Source organism: Salminus brasiliensis, chromosome 9 (assembly GCF_030463535.1).
Source record: "Salminus brasiliensis chromosome 9, fSalBra1.hap2, whole genome shotgun sequence".
Classification (NCBI taxonomy): Eukaryota; Metazoa; Chordata; class Actinopteri; order Characiformes; family Bryconidae; genus Salminus; species Salminus brasiliensis.
This window is the reverse complement of record NC_132886.1, coordinates 24,085,060-24,102,704: the sequence shown is the minus strand read 5'-3', so window position 1 is coordinate 24,102,704 and position 17,645 is coordinate 24,085,060. Positions and strand designations below refer to the sequence as shown.

The following is a 17,645-nucleotide window of genomic DNA, read 5'->3' as shown; positions in this document are numbered from 1 at the left end:
TAATCATCAAGAAACACATTAGCAACAGGATAGCAATCACATGTAATACAATAGCCACTCCTAAATGGCTTAGTAATCACCTGAAATATCTTATCAACTAACTGGTATGCCATGGCAACCATCTGCTGCTATAATATTTTAGGTGGCTGCTAATTGGACGCTATGGTGTTATTGATGTGTGTTTTTTTGTGGTTTCTAGGATGTTTGATATGACAGTTGTTGGTAAGGTGTCGGTAAGGTTACATAGCACCCACATAGCAACACCTTAGCAACCACCTGAAATCTCATAGCCAGAGCTATGGTAACCATCTGGGACACCTTATCAATCACCAAGCCACCTGGGATGCCGTTGCAACTACCTGAAATACCATAGTAACAGCTTAGTAATGTCCTAGGAACCCAGGAATACAACAGCAACCACTTAGTAAAAACGTTTTCACCCTGGTGATCATGTAGCAACAGACTTTTTCATTTGTTTCATTTTCACTCAAAACAGCCATTGAGGTTTTAATATTTTATTCAGACTTTCTGAAAAGATTCCATGTAAAATATGCCGCTTCTGTAAGGAAGATGAAATAGGAAGTAAAATAGTAAGTGAAAATATTTGATTAAAAATAAGACTCCTACACAAGACCACCTTTAGATAAACAGCACATTTGTCTTTGAAAACCCTCACTTCAGATCTGAAAATATCCACAGTAGTTTCTGTGTCCTTCCACCGAGAGAATGACCCAACATCGTCATTCTCATAAGATAAAGAGATGATCAAGAAGCTCTTAGAGAAAAAAAAACAACATCTGATCAAATCACCTGAATCACCCCCAGTGTCCAGACCTCAACTTCACCGAATGTGCTTGGGAGGACTTGGATTATGAGAAGCAGAAATCTAAGACTGAATGCAAGTCTTCCAAAAATTATTGAAAACTGTACTACATCTATTATGTACTAAAACATATGATATATTCAGTTTTTAACAATATATAGTATTTAACAAACTCTGAAGTCTTGGGCACACACAACTGAACAGCCACAGGGGGAAGCCTGAGCAAAGAAAGCTTCTATATAATACTGACTTTTCTATGTCGTAGTGAAACAGTTCTTTGCGTTGTTGTGGTCCTATATCGTCGCTGTCAAATGAAAAACTGTTCTTAACTTTGAATGAAAGTAAATGTAAATAGCATTCAGATTTATTTAGAGTAATTTAGAGCATTTCTATTGGTCCATTTATCCAGAATCATTGACACATTGCAAAGAGCAGCTACAGGGTTCAAACCATGGAGAAAACTAAAAAAAAAAAGGACAAAAATGGAGATACATGTTTTTCATTGGACAGCAAAAGAACCCTGCTGCAGAAGGAAATTATAAATAGTCCACTCCCTGACTACAAAGCCAGTAGTCTGGACATTGTGTAGGAACAATATGAGCTTGGAAGCCACTCCAGAAGCTCTGATTACTTCAATCACATAAAAGAATGTACAAATGATTCAGATGAGATCTGATCTTCTGCTTTATTGTTGGTGAAGGATGGCTTCTCCTGACTGTGCAATTTGAAATGGTTACTATCATTAAAACAGACAGATCATTTGTTAAAAAGTCATTTTTTGTTGGTTAAAAATGTAGAAAATATCAACAAAGACAGATAAAAAACACTCACACACACACACAGTATATATATATGCATCGGCCCCTTATATATATATGTGACTATATACAGTACAGTGCATTTGGTATCTCCTTCCTTGTTCAGTCTACTTTCCACTTTTATTGCAGACCAGATAGCCCCCTTCATTTTCCTCTTCCTCTTTCCTCTCTGTATGCTGTCTCGGAGCGGCGGCACAGCCGACTGGGGCGGGCAGGTAAAGGTTGCCCACAGCCCCCTCAGGTTCAGGATCTGCAGTGCCGCTCTGGTGTGCACTGGCTGCCTCCAGGCCCTGATTGATGTAGTGGGCCTCCATACTAGCCTCCAGTGGGGGAAGCTCAGACAGAAGAGCTTTCAGTCTCTGAGCCAGCTCCACAAAACAGGGCCGCTCAGAGGGCTCTCTGTGCCAGCAGCTCAGCATCACCTCATATCTGAGAGAGACGAAGAGAGGGGAAAAGACAAGATTTAGAGACTGGGAAGGAAGCTTTTCACTGTCACTAACAATGCCTAACATCTTATATCTCTGAAATGGTTTACAGAACTTTACAGAATACAAATAGTTTTCACTGCACTGTAACTTTAACTCTGTCAGGTCCCCCATGGCATACACGACATTCGTAGCCTTTTCTTTCACTGTGTTTAATTATTTCTCACTTACAGCTCCCTGAAACCAATTCCTTCAGTTCTGTAATGGTTTCACTGTCCTATTTTCAGCTTGTTATTGCCTCTGTATGACATGACCCATAAAAGGAACTTGATTCTGCTGCATTGAAATAACCCTACCAACCAGCCTTACTCTCATCGTATCAGTGTGGCCACAAAGGCAGTGATGGAGGCACTTTGGCAATGTTTTGGAGCATGTAAATTCCCAACTGGATGCCAAGAGGTCTAAATATTTAATAACAATGTCAATAAAGCTTCAGTGTTGAAGCCTCTAGAAGTCTGTATGTCATAGGTGTCACTGTGCTATGTTATTTAAATTTAATTACACAGCGGCATAGTTAATTACACTGTTAGTTACATAATGGCATGTATTTACATTCAGTTTACATTATTTTAGATTATATTATATACCATTAGTTTTAAAAGTGTGCACTTCTATATTTTTCTATATTTTTCAATCAACAAGTGGGAGCGTGTTCCCCATGGTCTGGTTTGTTTTACACAGGAAAAAATACAAGCGCACCAAAAAGGGTATTTGTTGATAGCATTTGTTCATGGCTGTGTTAATTATCTTCGACAACATACCAGGTTAGACTGCATCTGTAGAATGTGTTTAGCTCAAACTTCGAAGTACAGCTGATAGTTGGGTCTAAAGATGGAAAAATTGATCAGCTGTATATCAGTATTGGCCGATTTTCAGGCAAAATAGCCGACTGAGCTGCTATTCCTCTAATTAGCCGTTCCTGAGAGCTGATCAGCTCACATTCACGGATTACAGCAGCTTTGCATGAAGCTCCTCGGCCACAGGGCACTGCAGTTCCTTGTTCAACCACTAAACTGAACTTTGGAGCTCACGCAGGGCTGCAGCAGCTCATTGAAACCTGTGTTGTACTAAACTCTATGTGCTGGCTCCACTCCGCCTGCCGTTTTATTTTTTTTAACCGTATCTGGCTTAAACTCACATATGTAGAAGGAGGAAGCAGAGTACAGACTTTTAACACCACTAACCGAATACTCCTCTCGAGAGTACATTAGTCACAGCAGAGCTAACAAACACCACTAACCACACAAAACAGCTAACAGTGCAGACCACATTTAACCACAACCAGAAGTGCAGCAACTACAGTCAGAAAAGTAAAGGAATCGCATCCAAAGTGAAGTTTTTACCGCCTGATAAACAGCCCTTTTTGGTTGTGTTTCCACTCCTAGCTCCATAGTGCAGTTCTGGACCCTCACAGCTGGTGCTTGGAGTTTGACAGCATTTTAAATGAGGTTGATTCGAAAAAGTAAACAGTTTATGTGGCATCAAGCCTTGTCCTCGAACGGTATCGTGATTAACTGATCATACCGAAAGATCACATTCTCACCACAAATGAACTGATCCAGTTTGTTTGGGACTGGATCGAGACCACATCCTCTCAAGGGTCTTTGTGCAGTTGCTGTCTTTACACCTGCCTAAACGAATCGCACCAAAGGTGAAAAAAAAACAGAGTCTGATTTAACCGGCCTAAAACGCCCTAAGGGTTCCTTTCCTTTTACGCAACTGTTTTGCCAAGTTAAGGATTATACAAAGATGTTCAAACAATTCCGTCTGCCAGAAAATAGTCCCAGCAGTTCAGAACATAGCTGTTATTAGCATCTGGTGATCAGTGGAATGCTACATGTATGGGAAAACCTATCCCCAATATAACAACATGGCTAGAACAATTTGCAACTATTTAGGACCCAGTTTCCCAAAAACCTTGTAAGATCCTCTTTACTGGTAAAGAGAGCGTTCTGTGAGATGCTCACTCTACCATTTACCAATAATCCTGGCCCTGAATGTATGGTCCGAACTGAACGAATAAGAACATATAGAGAGCACTCACAGTTTATCATCACATTCCCCCTGTTTGAGTCGATGGCCACCCTCCAGCATCTCCAGGAGTTCGTGATTGGGAATGCCAGGGTAGGGAGTCCTCCCCCTGGACACAATCTCCCACATGGTCACTCCAAATGACCACTGCAGCAGAGAGACAGAGAGCATTTATTGGCATGTGTAAGTTGCAACAATATTTGTTTTCCAATTATCTGCATTACTGGTGTACATGGACTGACCACATCACTCTTGCTGGTGTAGATGGACTCAGAAAGGCTCTCAATGGCCATCCACTTTATTGGCATTCGGATAGCGACCCTCTGCCTGTAGTAGTCACTGCTGAAAATCTGCTTGGACAGGCCAAAGTCAGCGACACGTACACACAGATCATCTCCCAACCTGTATGTGTGGGTGGAGGTGGTGGTGAGTAAGTAAGTGAGAGAGAAAGTAGTAATGATCAGAAAAAGGGCAAACTGCCCCAGTTTGGTGTAATACAAAATGTCCTAGTTTGGTGCAACACTCACATGCAGTTGCGTGCTGCCAGATCTCTGTGCAGGAAGCCCTTAGAGCTGAGATATTCCATGCCTGTGGCAATGTCGACCATGAAGCGCAGCAGGCTTTGATGAGGCACAAACTGTAATGAAATACGCAATCAGCTACTGAAACTGGAACGAGTGCAACAGATTACTGTTTATCTTGTGCAATAAAACAGTGGCTTAAGTATTAGACGGATCTGTTGGCCATCTTGAAATACTTGCTCAGTTTTATGTGTGTCTGTAAAGAACCTGAAATACACTACAAGTCCAAATGAATGCATTCAGATATTTGAAGTTAAGCCCTTTTCTGACACAGATGTGCAAATGCACACACATAGCTTGGGTCTAGTCCCTGTAGAGAAGTACTGCCAATAGAATAGGATGCCATGCCTAATGTCAGGCTTGGGCTAGAGGGGTATAAAGCCTCAGCACTAAGCTGTGGAGCTGTGGAACTGTGCTCTCTGGAATGATGGTGCTCCATCCAATACTTTTGGGATGAGTTAGGGTGGAAGGTCGAAGAGCATTAGCACTTGTTGCAGAATACAATCAAATCCTCACAGCAATGCTCCAAAATCTAGTAGAAAGCCTTTCCTGGACAGTAGAGACAGTTACTCCAACAAAAGCATGATCAACTCTTGTAGTACCCTTGATTTAGGAAGAAACAATGAATGAGCAGGTGTCCCAATACTTTTTGTCCGGAAAGTGAATTTGTTTGTTAGATTAGGATGTAATTTTCTAAATGTTGGCTCGTGCCCAAATTCCACATTTGGGTTCTCACAGCACGGCTGCCAATTTGAACACATTTCACCGGCATTGTTTTTTCGCATTTCTGCTCATGTTGCTAAGCTGTTGTGATGCTGCACATTCTTTGCTTTTAACAGCAATGCTTTCACCTAAAAGTCTACAGCTCCACAATATTTCCTTCCCATGCCCACAGTTAAGCAATGGATTACCTGTTTGCATATAGGTCAGAATGCTCAGACCAGACAATGTTCAGACCAGAAAATGTTGGGAAACAGTTTGAAAGCATTTCTTGATCAATACATTTGTATCCAGCCTGCTGTTTACTTTATGATTTCGTTTAAATGTATGATTATGCTTTTATTTTATTTTTGATGACTCATTTGGTTGGGTCTGAGCTCAAAAACGTAGCACTGTGGGGTCTGGCTTTTTACACCACAGGTATAGTTGTCACTGTGTATAACTATAACCATGACCGATTGCACACTTTATAAAATCACTTCATAAAATACAGACTTCAATGATACAGACTAATTGCAAAGAGTTTGAGAGCAGCAATCAGTGGTGTCACATTACTGAGTTAAAACTGCAAGGATTTGACTGGATGTTACCAGATCATTTTTCAGTGCCGGTTTCCAGCCTTTGCTTTGCTCCTGCTCCTTGTTTCACTTTATAAAAAATATGAATCATTATGTTCGGTTAATTGTTTTTTTTTGTTCCAACCTGACAGAAAAACTAAATATCAGGATTTGTACAGTGTATTATGATATCCTTACGATTACTTTTTTGTCAAAGTACTACCCCAGTTGTGCACGTGTGTATGTATTCGTGGGCAAGTGGTAACTACCATGGGAATGTCTCCATAGCGAGTGGCTATGAGAAACCGCCGCAGATCCCCATGTTTCAGGTATGGGAGAATGACGAGAGGAACAGGAATGGAAGAGTCCTCCTCTCGCTCCAGAGTGACACCTGGTGGATACAAACAGCACATAAATACACACCTTCAGCATTTTAATGGATTTACTGGTTAAACTAAAGAAGTTCAACCCAGCTGCCTTAAAATGGTGAGCTTATTTAATATACAATCAATATACATGTTAAGACCACTGTTGTTTTTACCCATGTGGTCTCCCTTCCCACCTTTTGTCTTCTATGACATTTGAAGTCAGCAATGACACCCTTCACAGCTGTACAATTTGCGTCATGACCATAAGCACTGCCAAACCCCTCCCTCAGTATTCAAAGGTGTAAAAGTCATAGTTTATGTTCAATTTGTGGATGACTTTTGAATATTAGGTGGAATTTGATGTTTGAGGAAGTTCTGCAGTACCTAGAAGTTTCACCACGTTATCATGGTCGAAGTGCTGCATGATCTCAGCTTCCTTCAGAAATGACTGCAGATCGTCTTGGCTGTAAATTCCAACTGCAATGAAAATTGTGAATTAGACATATGAACGGTTTCTGGACATAGCCCAAACTAAACTGAATTGTTAAGGGAATTACTACAAAAAATCTGTGTTAGTCTATGTTTAAGTATATTATTGGACGGTTAAACCACTTATAATGTTTATCTAAGAAATAATAATAATAATAATAATAATAATAAAAAAGGGAAGAGCTTGGTATCTGCTCAAGTCTACTGGCCGGTTTACACCTGACTGAGCTAATCATATAAATGTAAATGCTCAGGAGCACATAAATAAACAAGGTTTACTAAGCCTTCTACTTCATCATCACTCTTAATAAACTGTAATAAAACACACACACATACACACACACACACACACATACACACACACACACATACACAGATGAACATATCTATGTTAAATTCTGTATTGTGGCAAGAGGTACCATTCATGGAATGATCTTTGATCATTATGTTGCTTAAAAACAAGCCTAGTTTCTTTAGGAAACTATATTGTACTGCATTTTACCACCACAACATGCTACACAAAACCCTGCATTACAACCATTTAAGTTTTAAGTCCCCCTAACAACTTTTATGAAGCATTTTTTACCATAAATTACCATTAAAAATGGTAAAATATTTTTTTTCTCCTCACCTCTCATGGTCTTCACCGCCACTTTAATATTCTCTCCCTCTAGAGGGGAGAAAACACCCTCATAGACTGCTCCAAACTCCCCTAAAGAAACAGAAAGCACAGGTGCAGTTCAAACACAGGCAAAGAAATCATGCCCACTATCCAACAAAGCACAGTGGTCAGATGGCTGTGTAAGGCCTACTAGTGACTAGTGACTAGGATTACACTATTCCACATGATGAATAAGATAAATGACTCTAACTGATCAAGAACTAACTGATGAACAGTGTGTGGCCTGGCCTGGCTTCAGTGTTTTAAAGACTTTTGCGCACCTTTCCCCAGCTCCTTGCCCAGCGTCAGTCTGCTGCGGTCCACCAGCACATTTCTGATCCCACACAGTAGCCGCTCACTTACACCGTCTAAAACTTGAATTGAACCTGCAGAGAGAGAGAAAGAGAGAGAGATAGAGAGAGAGAGCGAGAGAGAGAGAATCTGCTATTAAGACAGAACTATTATAGAGCCATCTGGGCAGTTGCTAAACTTTTTTACCAATTAATTTGTTGGCTAAATAACTTGGACCCACAAACATTCGAGCTAAAAAAGATAAATGACACTTTTATACAAGCAACCTGTGCATCCCTGCTACAGCAGAAAATGACAAATCTTGCTACAAAAGTCTGGTCAATCAAAGCTCTATGTTGTTTGAACCACACAAACAGTGAAAAAAGTTTTTTTCAAGTGTGCCAAATTAATTAAAAAAATTATATTTTTGGATCATCAAATATGAGAGCAAATATCAGCATGATACAAGTTATATATTTTAGATTACATGACATCTGTAGTTCATACAAACTTCACACCTTTAAAAACTACACTACCCTTTAAACCTAACCATGCTGTGTGGAGGCTGTACTTTTGCTTAGATCGTTCTCACTGCGAGTTATTTACATGCCTCAAAACGGTGCCTAATGGTACAGCCACAGAGAAGGTGAGTAAATTAAAATGGCAGTGAATTGTGTGACATAAAAATACAAGACCTCCTTCATGGTTAATCTGCACAGTACGTTTGCCACTGTTAAATCAACACAGTGAGTGTAAAATCAACACTATTCAAATTACACTAATCAAACTACTGTCAAAATCGACAAATGACCTATATAAAAAAATCACACTTTACCCTGCATTAGTTTGTGCTCTCCTCTCCCCTAATTCATTACCAGTGTAGTGGTGTGAGTGGAGAATTTCAAGGCTCCTGCCTAAACACAGTGGACACTGGGAAACTACTTTATTATTGTGTTTCAACACTGGATAAAAAATTACGAGAGCAGCTTTGGTTAGGATTTTTCTTTGAATAACTTGATGCCTGTCTCTGACCTGTATTGTGTCTTGGTTATGGTTTTATATATGTTATATAATCGTGAACTTCATCAGTTTGTTCCCAATGGATTCTAGAAATGGGTTTTGAGTGGGCAGATGTTCTGGTAATCTGTTCGTTATCAGCACAAAGGGGACACAGGTTATGTTGAAGTAACTGATCATTTAGAACATAAAAGATAGATCTCTTACTGCTGGTTTGTTGTGGAGGTGCAGTCTCTGTGTCCTGAGAGCGGCGGTACGTTACGACAGGAGTTTGCAGTGGCATGAGCTCCACATCATGATCTCCTCTAAGCACAACAGGTTACAACTCATATGATGTACAACATCGACATGTTCTGAAATTCTGAATTCACTCAAATAAAAGTTTTCAATTAATTAATTAATGATTTTCTTGAAATAATGGCAACTAAAGCTCAATAAATGGGCAAATAGTACCTATTAACTTTTCCAGAGTTTCAGAGCACAGCTGTACATTTTTACTGAACTGTTTACATTAATATGAATTTGTAGACTAAATGTAAAATATATTTGTTAATGTATTAAAATGAGAAGAAAAGCAAATGCTTTCTCAAAATTTTTAATATAAAGAAAAGAGTACGGAAATATTGAAAATATTTTATCAAAATTCCCATATCAGTGCATCCATATATTTAATCTTAATAATTTTATTATAGTAATATTTTTTTAAAATAGCAACAACAACAATAATAAATAGCCTATTTCACGTACCTCAGTTTGCTGTAACCATGGCGGAGAAAGCAGAAGACACCTGCTATAAGTGCTACCAGCAGCAGTACTCCACACAGGACACCTGCAATCATGGGAGCCAAATGCTGCTTCTTCTCCTTCATCTGGAAAAAGTCCGTTGGTACAGAAGCAGGAGGGATGACTACCGGGGTCTTCCCTGTCATGCCCACAAAATGAATTATAAATAAACATCAGGTGCCAGATTCACAAAGTCTTCCCTAAGAAAAAAACATGTGAAGGCTCTTAAGATAAAACCTAAGAAATGCATAAGAATGTTCATAACCCCTTAACACTCCAAGGCTTATTACACACTGAGGTGTATTAGTCAGCGAGTACAGGGACGTCTGTACAAACTGGTGGGGCTATTCTCTGGTAATAGAAGTTTGTAATAAAACTTTTGGCCCATGGGCAGAGCCATAGGTTGTTTAAAGGGGTTAAATGCAATTCTCTGAATAACTTTAAGAAGTTCTCAAAAATTATTTTAAGTAAGTCTTAATTCTTGTATTTAAGACTTTAAGACTCTTGTTGCTTTCTTATGTTTTTATGATGTATTTCACAACTTAATGTAAACAATGCGGTATAACATTTTTTATTAATATTTTCCAATATTCAGTTAAATCCCTGCAGTTGAGGCTAAATGAAGAAAAAAAAACCCAACATTTTGAGTAAACAAGAGCTAGAAGTGAATTTTCCATATGCAGACACCAACAGTTCTTTAAGGACAAACTCCATTTTTAATCCAGTTATTTTAGTTATTTATTAATTCTGTAATTCTGTAATAAAAGAAAAGTTTTGAATAATAACAATTTCTCTAAACTTCGTAAGCAGAAAGTTAAGAAAAAAGCTACTCTAAGAGGATTTTCTTTCTTAAGACACTTCTGTAAGTCTGGTCCCTGATCTGGTGATGTTCCCATATTATATTTTTGAATAGCCATGTCTGCCTTCATGACAAACAGTTATACAGTAAATTTGGCCATATTCTGACTTACTACACTACACTATCCTACAATACTCTCTTTTTAATCAATTATTAGCCACCTGATTTAAATGGTTTTAGATTTGAATAGGTTTCCTTCCTTCAGCAGAGAGGGGACTTAACACTCACACACAGTAATAGACTGTACAGATCCAGAGGTGTCCAGTTCAGCAGATATACGATTGGCCGCTCTGACGGAGAACTGGTAGTTCACATTCACATGCAGTCCAGTAACGTTGGCCACCGTCTCAGTCAGTCCAGTGGGGCGTGGAAGAATAAAGGTCGAATTGCCGCACGGATGCCATGGATCATGAGCCTGCCCTGTGTTCTGCCTGCAGTCCACATCATACAGCACTTCCTCCCTTCCACCCAGGTCTGCAGGAGCGGCCCAGTGCAGAATCAGCGCCGTGTCACTCAGTTGATGGATGGTTAAGTTCAGTGGCGCAGTTGGTGGTCCTGAGCAGAAAGGACAGAATTGGATGGAGGGGGCTGTGAGTAGTATGTTTACTGTATAGTAACCTTCATCCTAAAATGACTCCTGTACAAATATCATATATATATAATTATAAAAGCTGGAAATCTAAGGTATGATGGTGTAACTTGGTGTGACTGGTGTGACTCAAACAGTGATTAAAATGACCTATTTGGACGTCTGCAACATTTTCCACACCACCACATGTGTGATGATCAGGAATGATCAGGGACAGAGGAGGAAAACACTACAGCGGTAGTATATTCCACTGCAGATACGGCAACGACACTAAACAAAAGATGCAGCGAATGGCTTTTATGTAGAAAAGAACAGGCTAGCCTGCACACTGCCAGCACTGGTGGCATGATGTGATAGAGGCAGCCCTTCCTACTGGACGGGAATTGAAAATGACTGAACTGGAGAGAAAGCTGGGAAACAATCCAAAAAACATCCAATTAAATTCACATCAGCGTAAAAATCTTACTGCCCACAGCTATGCCAATTCATTATTGTGTGAGCATCAGTACCACTGATTAGTCACTGAATCACACTACTGCAGCAAACTCCACCAAACACAAAAAAAAAATTCACTTTATCTGTTAAAATATTTCCTTCCTTCCCTTAATTGCATTTTTTTTTTGGCTTCATACTTTCATTTTAAATTGAGTAAGACATTGACCTCAGCGTTTTTACTTCAAGTCAACGTGAAATTTAAATTAAAATGCAGTTTTCCTCTTTAATGTGACTAATTTCTGAGTAAAACAGAAGAAAAAAGAGTAGTCCAGATTTCTTTGAGCCTGTATGTGCAGGGGACAGACTTGTTTCATATGTGTTCAATGATAGGATGGGGTGGTGGAGAAGAGGGGGGGAAATATACTGTGATCCTTATTATGTACTTAATTAATTTATTATTCATTATTTAGTACAGAATTACAAAGAAGTTGGTCTTTTCAATGACTTTTTAATATCTTTAAACTGACCAATGACATAAAATAGAGGAGTAAAAAAGGTCCATTTCTATTTCAGGTTGACTTTGAGCACACTCTGTATTTTTTACACCCCTGCTGCTTCTATTTTTGCATAAGAGATACATAAAGAAAGGTTTGGAGCACAATTTAATCTTTTTTTTTTATTACAATTCTAACTGGTGCGTAAAGCTGGAGCGTAAGGGTTTGGGCAGAATCCACTTTTTTCATACCGTCTCAAAATGTTTTAGTAGTAATATGGTATTGTTGAGGTGGGGGAGTAGCATAAGCAAGTAGTGCAGATGGTTCTATGTAGTGGTTCTAAGTAGTGCAGATGATTCTATACAAAGTTCAGTTCTCAAGAGAACCCTCTGTACAATTTTAAATCAATAAATTTTGAATCTTAAAAAAAATGTTTTTAATTTTTAAACAAATTTAATAAATGGTAAACCTTTTCAGTCTGATAATTAAGAATGTTAAAGAGCTCTGAATCAGAAGAAATTAGCTGGTTAGTCATAGCTACGTTAGCAGGAGAACAGTCTGCTGACCACAGAACACTGCAATTCTGGCTGACAGAAAGCCCACTAAGCACTAAACTGCCCTTGCGCAAATCTCCATGACGAGGATAGGGTGCTTCTTTATACCTGTATAAGACTCTTGACACATCTCTTTTACAAAAACAGCTCTTTAAGAAACCAAGAATGGTTCTTCTAAGGCATCACTGAAAGACCGACCCCATTGTAGCACCTTTCTTTTTAAGGGACAGGATCACAGCATCCCAGCTTCAGAAAGTAGGGGGGAAAAATGATGGTGCATCAATGTTTTGGTTTGGTTAAGTGTCCAATTAAACAATTCTTTAGGGTATTGTGTGCTTGTAAATGTTGCTAATGTGTGAACGAGGCCTTTCATTCATTAGGTAAAGGTACATACGCACTTGTACAGCCTTGGTGTGGTGGGTCATCCTGTAGACGCCCGTGTCCCTCTTCACAGTCACACTCCGACGCGCCTTCTGAAAGTGTTCTGCTATTGGACGGGCAAGGTCGGCATTCTCCGCTATCATTGTTAGGTTTGTAGCTGCCCACCCTACAAGCTGTGTGAAAAAATAAAGCACAAAATTAAAATAAACATAACGTTCATGAAGTGATATTACAGGACAAATTAAGACATATAGCACAGGAAGTATGACATCTCCTTCAGGGCCCTTAGATATCAGGATCAAGGACCCCCAAGAGATCACATAAGCATAAGCCATAAAGTCCTAATACATCAAAAACAGTACTCAGTTTTGGTTCGTAATCCACTGATAAGAACTCATTGAGTCAATTATAGTGATAGTTTGCTTGAAACTCACTTTAAGTTTTCATTACTTGGTCACAAATTCATGTGGAAGGCATAACTCCCATCGTTCTTGCCTACAGGAAAGGTGGTCCGCATTCTGGCATGCTGCTTCTGATTTGGAGTTTCTGGCATTTCCATTCATGTGGCAGGCAGACTCCACTGAAAACCAGTCTCCTAGATGATGGTCTACCCATTTCTAAACCCTGTTCCCTGAGTATTGGTGCCCCATCCGGATGTGTTTAATCACTCCTAATTTATTCACCAGTTAAAGACGGTGTTTCATAAACATCATCAGCTGTGTTTAGTGAACGGCTAATTTACGCAACAAGTAAGAACGTTCGAAGGATCTTCTGATAATCTCCATCTGAGTTTACACATCATCTATCCAGCTTATTCCACCACGCCTTTGTGTTTGAATTTCCGGTCATTTTGATTCTAATGGTTTACGGTCGTATCGTGTTAAAAGTGAATGCAGTCTGAAGTAGAGCTATTTACAGCAGAGGTTTCTTAACCCTGGTCATGGAGGCACCTTGTCCTGCACACTTTAGTGGATTTCCTGATAAAACACACCCCTGCATCTGGCTTGAAGGCTTAAAATATATCATATTGCATGTAATCGACATAAAATATCTGAAAGTTTACCTTTATGAATTAAAATATGAATATAATAATGAATATAATATGAATATAATAATACAATAATGAACTTTTTCACAATATTCTAATAAAAATCGAAGGATTTTGGTGCTATATGGAACCATTTCTTAAAACTCTTTACAAAAGCTTTCCCACCAATCCGGACAGCGTTTTAAGGAAGCAAACATCTATTTAAGCATTCAGCATGGTTCTTTGAGCTGTACATGTTCTATATAGAACCACTGCCTTTCCAAAAGAACCACTGAAGAACCTTTTTTTAAGATTGTATATGACATAAAAATACCTGATGCTTGACTCTGTTAGGATGTTAGTCACAATACTTCCTTTCTGGATTAGACTTTACTCTTAAGGTCATTACTATGTCAGTCAAAAAAAAATATCATTATTAATAAATTCTTAATGCAGTGTGATACAAACTCAAAATTCAACGAAACCTCAGGAGTCACAGACTTCCTGAATGATTCTGTCTGACAGGCCATCACTCCAAAGTCAGCAATTACTGTAAGAGTAGGAACGCAGCCATCTATGGTAAGTTCCATTGAAATTTTGCAGATCAGTTCCCTTATGGGAGATGACTAAAGCCAACAACTTCAGTCTTTTCAGGCACTCGTTTTGATGAAGTTTCATTGGAAAGGTGGCTTTGGTAGTTGGCCAACTTGTAACATGTCAGTCACAAGTATCACTTTCGTTCAAGAAGTGATGAGTATTTCTCCTGCATATAACTGGCTAATATCCAGTACTGGGGTGCAATAAAATACTAATAATGTAATCTGGTTTTCGTAATTTGATATATATATATATATATATAATAATAAAATGTGCAAATGTGCCACCAGTGATCATTCAGGAATTCATTTTTGATTAGGCAACATCAATAAAATGTAAATTTGTAATTTAGTCAAGAAGCTATGTAGTTTTTTAATCATTTATAATTATCAGTAGTTCTAATTTCTTGCTTAATCTTGCTATTCTTTTTCGTATTATAAAAAATACTACAAACATGATATATCTAAAAAAAAAAAGCAGATCTCATTGGTATCAACTTTTTTTCCAAGCGAATTACATTTTGGATGATTATGGGTATCTTCAGAGTGGACTTACACAGTGTTTATGGGTTTAATGTGTTGAAAACCTTCAAATGAGTGAACCCTGAATGGGTTTTCTAACCTTTACACATGTTCGCTTCGGCCTGATAACCAGCCGTGCAGACACACGACCCTTGCAGAACACCCCACGTTCCATTTGACCGGCATTCCGTCTTTGGCGTAGAAACTTCCTCAGCACCGTCCACACACTGGCCTCTGCTCAGCCCTGATCCCGCTGACGCTTCCCCAAAGCTGGCCTGGCTCTCCACAAAGCCTGGGCATTTCATATAGAACAGCCGCACAGAGGAAATGAACATGCACGGCCCGCTGTAGGAGAAGCCCAAGTGGAAGCCCTTTTGGGAGAACTTTCCCAAGTTAAGATTCTGAGCGTGATATAGGTGTTCCTCCACATCTTTAAGGTCTAGGGATCCTTTCAGAGCAAATGAACTTGGAGCTACAACCTCATATCTCTGCTGCCCTGAATTAGGCCTGGCCACAGGTGTATCAGACTCCAGTATCTGGATGATAACAGGTGTTTGGTCATCTTGAGCAATCTGTAAGTCCAGCAGGAGCTCATGAGCATCCTGCCTTGGAAGCCATGTAGTCCACAATGTTTTTTGTTGGTTTTTAAATTTAGAATTACAGCCTTGATAGAGAGTGTGTGCTGTATCCCGTCCCAGTCTCATGCTTGTTTCTTGCCACTGAAAGAAATCATATGTAAAATGCAATGGAAAGTTTACAAGTTGATATATATATATAAACATGTTTTTACATGATGAAATATAATTAATATTGTGAAATGACTATATGTAATGTACTCTTAGCGCAAAGGAAACTAATAAATCAATGTATGGGAACATCATTTATGTCCACCGACAGTTCTGGACAATGCTAAACCATTCACATTTTCACTGAGCATCGAACAGCCAATTGTGAATATTCTCTTTAAAGCCATTTTCATTTTTACAATGCCAGCTCACTGGATAAAGGCCAGTTTGCAAAAGCAGGTTTTCCAGATTATTCAAATTAGTAAAAACGTAATCCAGGGAGATGACCGGATCTAGGCATGGTCTAGATCACGGTTCTTCAGACTCAGCCCTGGAGGCCTGCAGGAGGACGGCAGAGTTACTTTCATGGCAAAATGATTTGTAGGCCATTTTCTGGCCGTTCATGTTATTTGTAGTCACTTTTGGCCATTTGTAACTCGTCTGGTGACCATGCAGTTTTTTTTTCCATCTTCATATATTCAGCTGGGGTGATAATTCTAGAGCCCTAGAGTTGTAATCCTATGCTTTATCTGCATAACCAGTGATTTTAATGTTGTTAATCCATAAATTGAGATTTGTGATGATGAAGTAATCCTCCTTATGGAGTAAGCGGAATTTGCACTTGCAAAACTCCCAGATGTTTTATAAACCTATATCGGTTGTACTGATGTACGGTTCCTTTTGACAGAAAAAGAACACCAATTCGACCTAACCACCCAGCGTGTTCGACTGACAGCTTGTCCTGCATTATTGGTTCACTGGAGAATCAGCCTTAAAAAATGCTGACAACTGCATAAGGCTTTTAGCACTGGCTGCTCGACCCCTAAAGAAGAACTTACAGCTTTCTGTGGTGTGGAAATCCACCCTAGCTTCCTCTGTGAGGTAGAATCCAATATCTCCTCTGAAACAGTGAGGGAAAAGTGGTAAGTATGATATGCTGAAGTTTGTGAAAATAAAGATTTACATTTTTTTTTATTATTAATTTGCTGTATATAAATGATAAACTAAAGGAACAATTTTAACACAAATGGAATTACGTTTAGTTAAATTAGCTACTTGTACACAGATGGTTAAATAAGCATAAAGGCAGCTATCTGGGGAAGGACGTTATTAGTGCCAGCGTTCAGTAATGTAAAGTAAAAGCCCTCACATCCACAGTATTACAGCCAAAATGTATTAATATGTGCTAAATATTATTAAAGACGGACATTTCTTACCTTTAATCGGAGTCAGCTGCTCAGACGTGGCAAGAAACGACCCAGAAAGGAAGAAAAGCGACAGTAAACACATTAGCAAAGCCATGTCCCTCAGGCTCTCAGTGTCCTGTCATGAGAGAGAGACAGCAGTGCCGGCAGTTGCTCAGGCAGTATTCTGACCCATGAAGTTTAGCGCCCACCTATTATCCGACTGCTGACTAAGACTAATGTCTAGCAGGCTTGAACTCTTTACTCCCGACTTTACGTCGAGCTGATTTCATCACACTGGTGTCGTGTTGGGGTTGAGAGGGACAGGCTTCCCTCCCGCTCGCAGCCTGATCTTCAAGCAGACTCAGCTACCTGAGCTGTGACATTCTCACCAGCGCACCTGCAGCTCCCACCCAGCCCACACGTTAACCCGGCCATGAAGCAAGTAACGTCTGCAGCAGAGGTGGGTAAAGGTGCCTGAACCAATGCTAAATTAAAAAGGGCTGTCGTTTACTGGAGAGTTGTCCCTTCAATGAAATAATGTAGTAAAAGTAGAGGTTCATAAAAGAAGCAGTAGCTATCAGGTGAACTATGA

At 39.3% G+C, this 17,645-nt stretch overlaps 1 protein-coding gene across 2 annotated transcripts; it reads right to left on the bottom strand.

Moving 5' to 3' along the window:
- Positions 1–510: 510 nt before the first annotated feature.
- Positions 511–17,236, bottom strand: LOC140561645 (ephrin type-A receptor 4-A). 2 transcript variants are annotated; one of them, XM_072686875.1, is made up of 16 exons: positions 17,084–17,236; positions 16,706–16,767; positions 15,182–15,800; positions 12,954–13,109; positions 10,712–11,038; positions 9,589–9,763; positions 9,049–9,146; positions 7,815–7,919; positions 7,504–7,584; positions 6,768–6,860; positions 6,285–6,406; positions 4,685–4,794; positions 4,400–4,559; positions 4,171–4,304; positions 2,888–2,951; positions 1,986–2,070 (listed from the first exon to the last, which is right to left on the bottom strand). In XM_072686875.1, the coding sequence occupies exons 1-15, from the start codon at positions 17,166–17,168 to the stop codon at positions 2,921–2,923; spliced, it is 2,358 nt and encodes a 785-aa protein (XP_072542976.1). In that variant the 5' UTR covers positions 17,169–17,236; the 3' UTR covers positions 1,986–2,070; positions 2,888–2,920. The 2 variants fall into 2 exon arrangements, with proteins under 2 accessions (XP_072542975.1, XP_072542976.1); XM_072686874.1 differs by lacking the exon at positions 2,888–2,951 and having other exon boundaries at positions 511–2,070; positions 17,084–17,234.
- Positions 17,237–17,645: the final 409 nt, after the last annotated feature.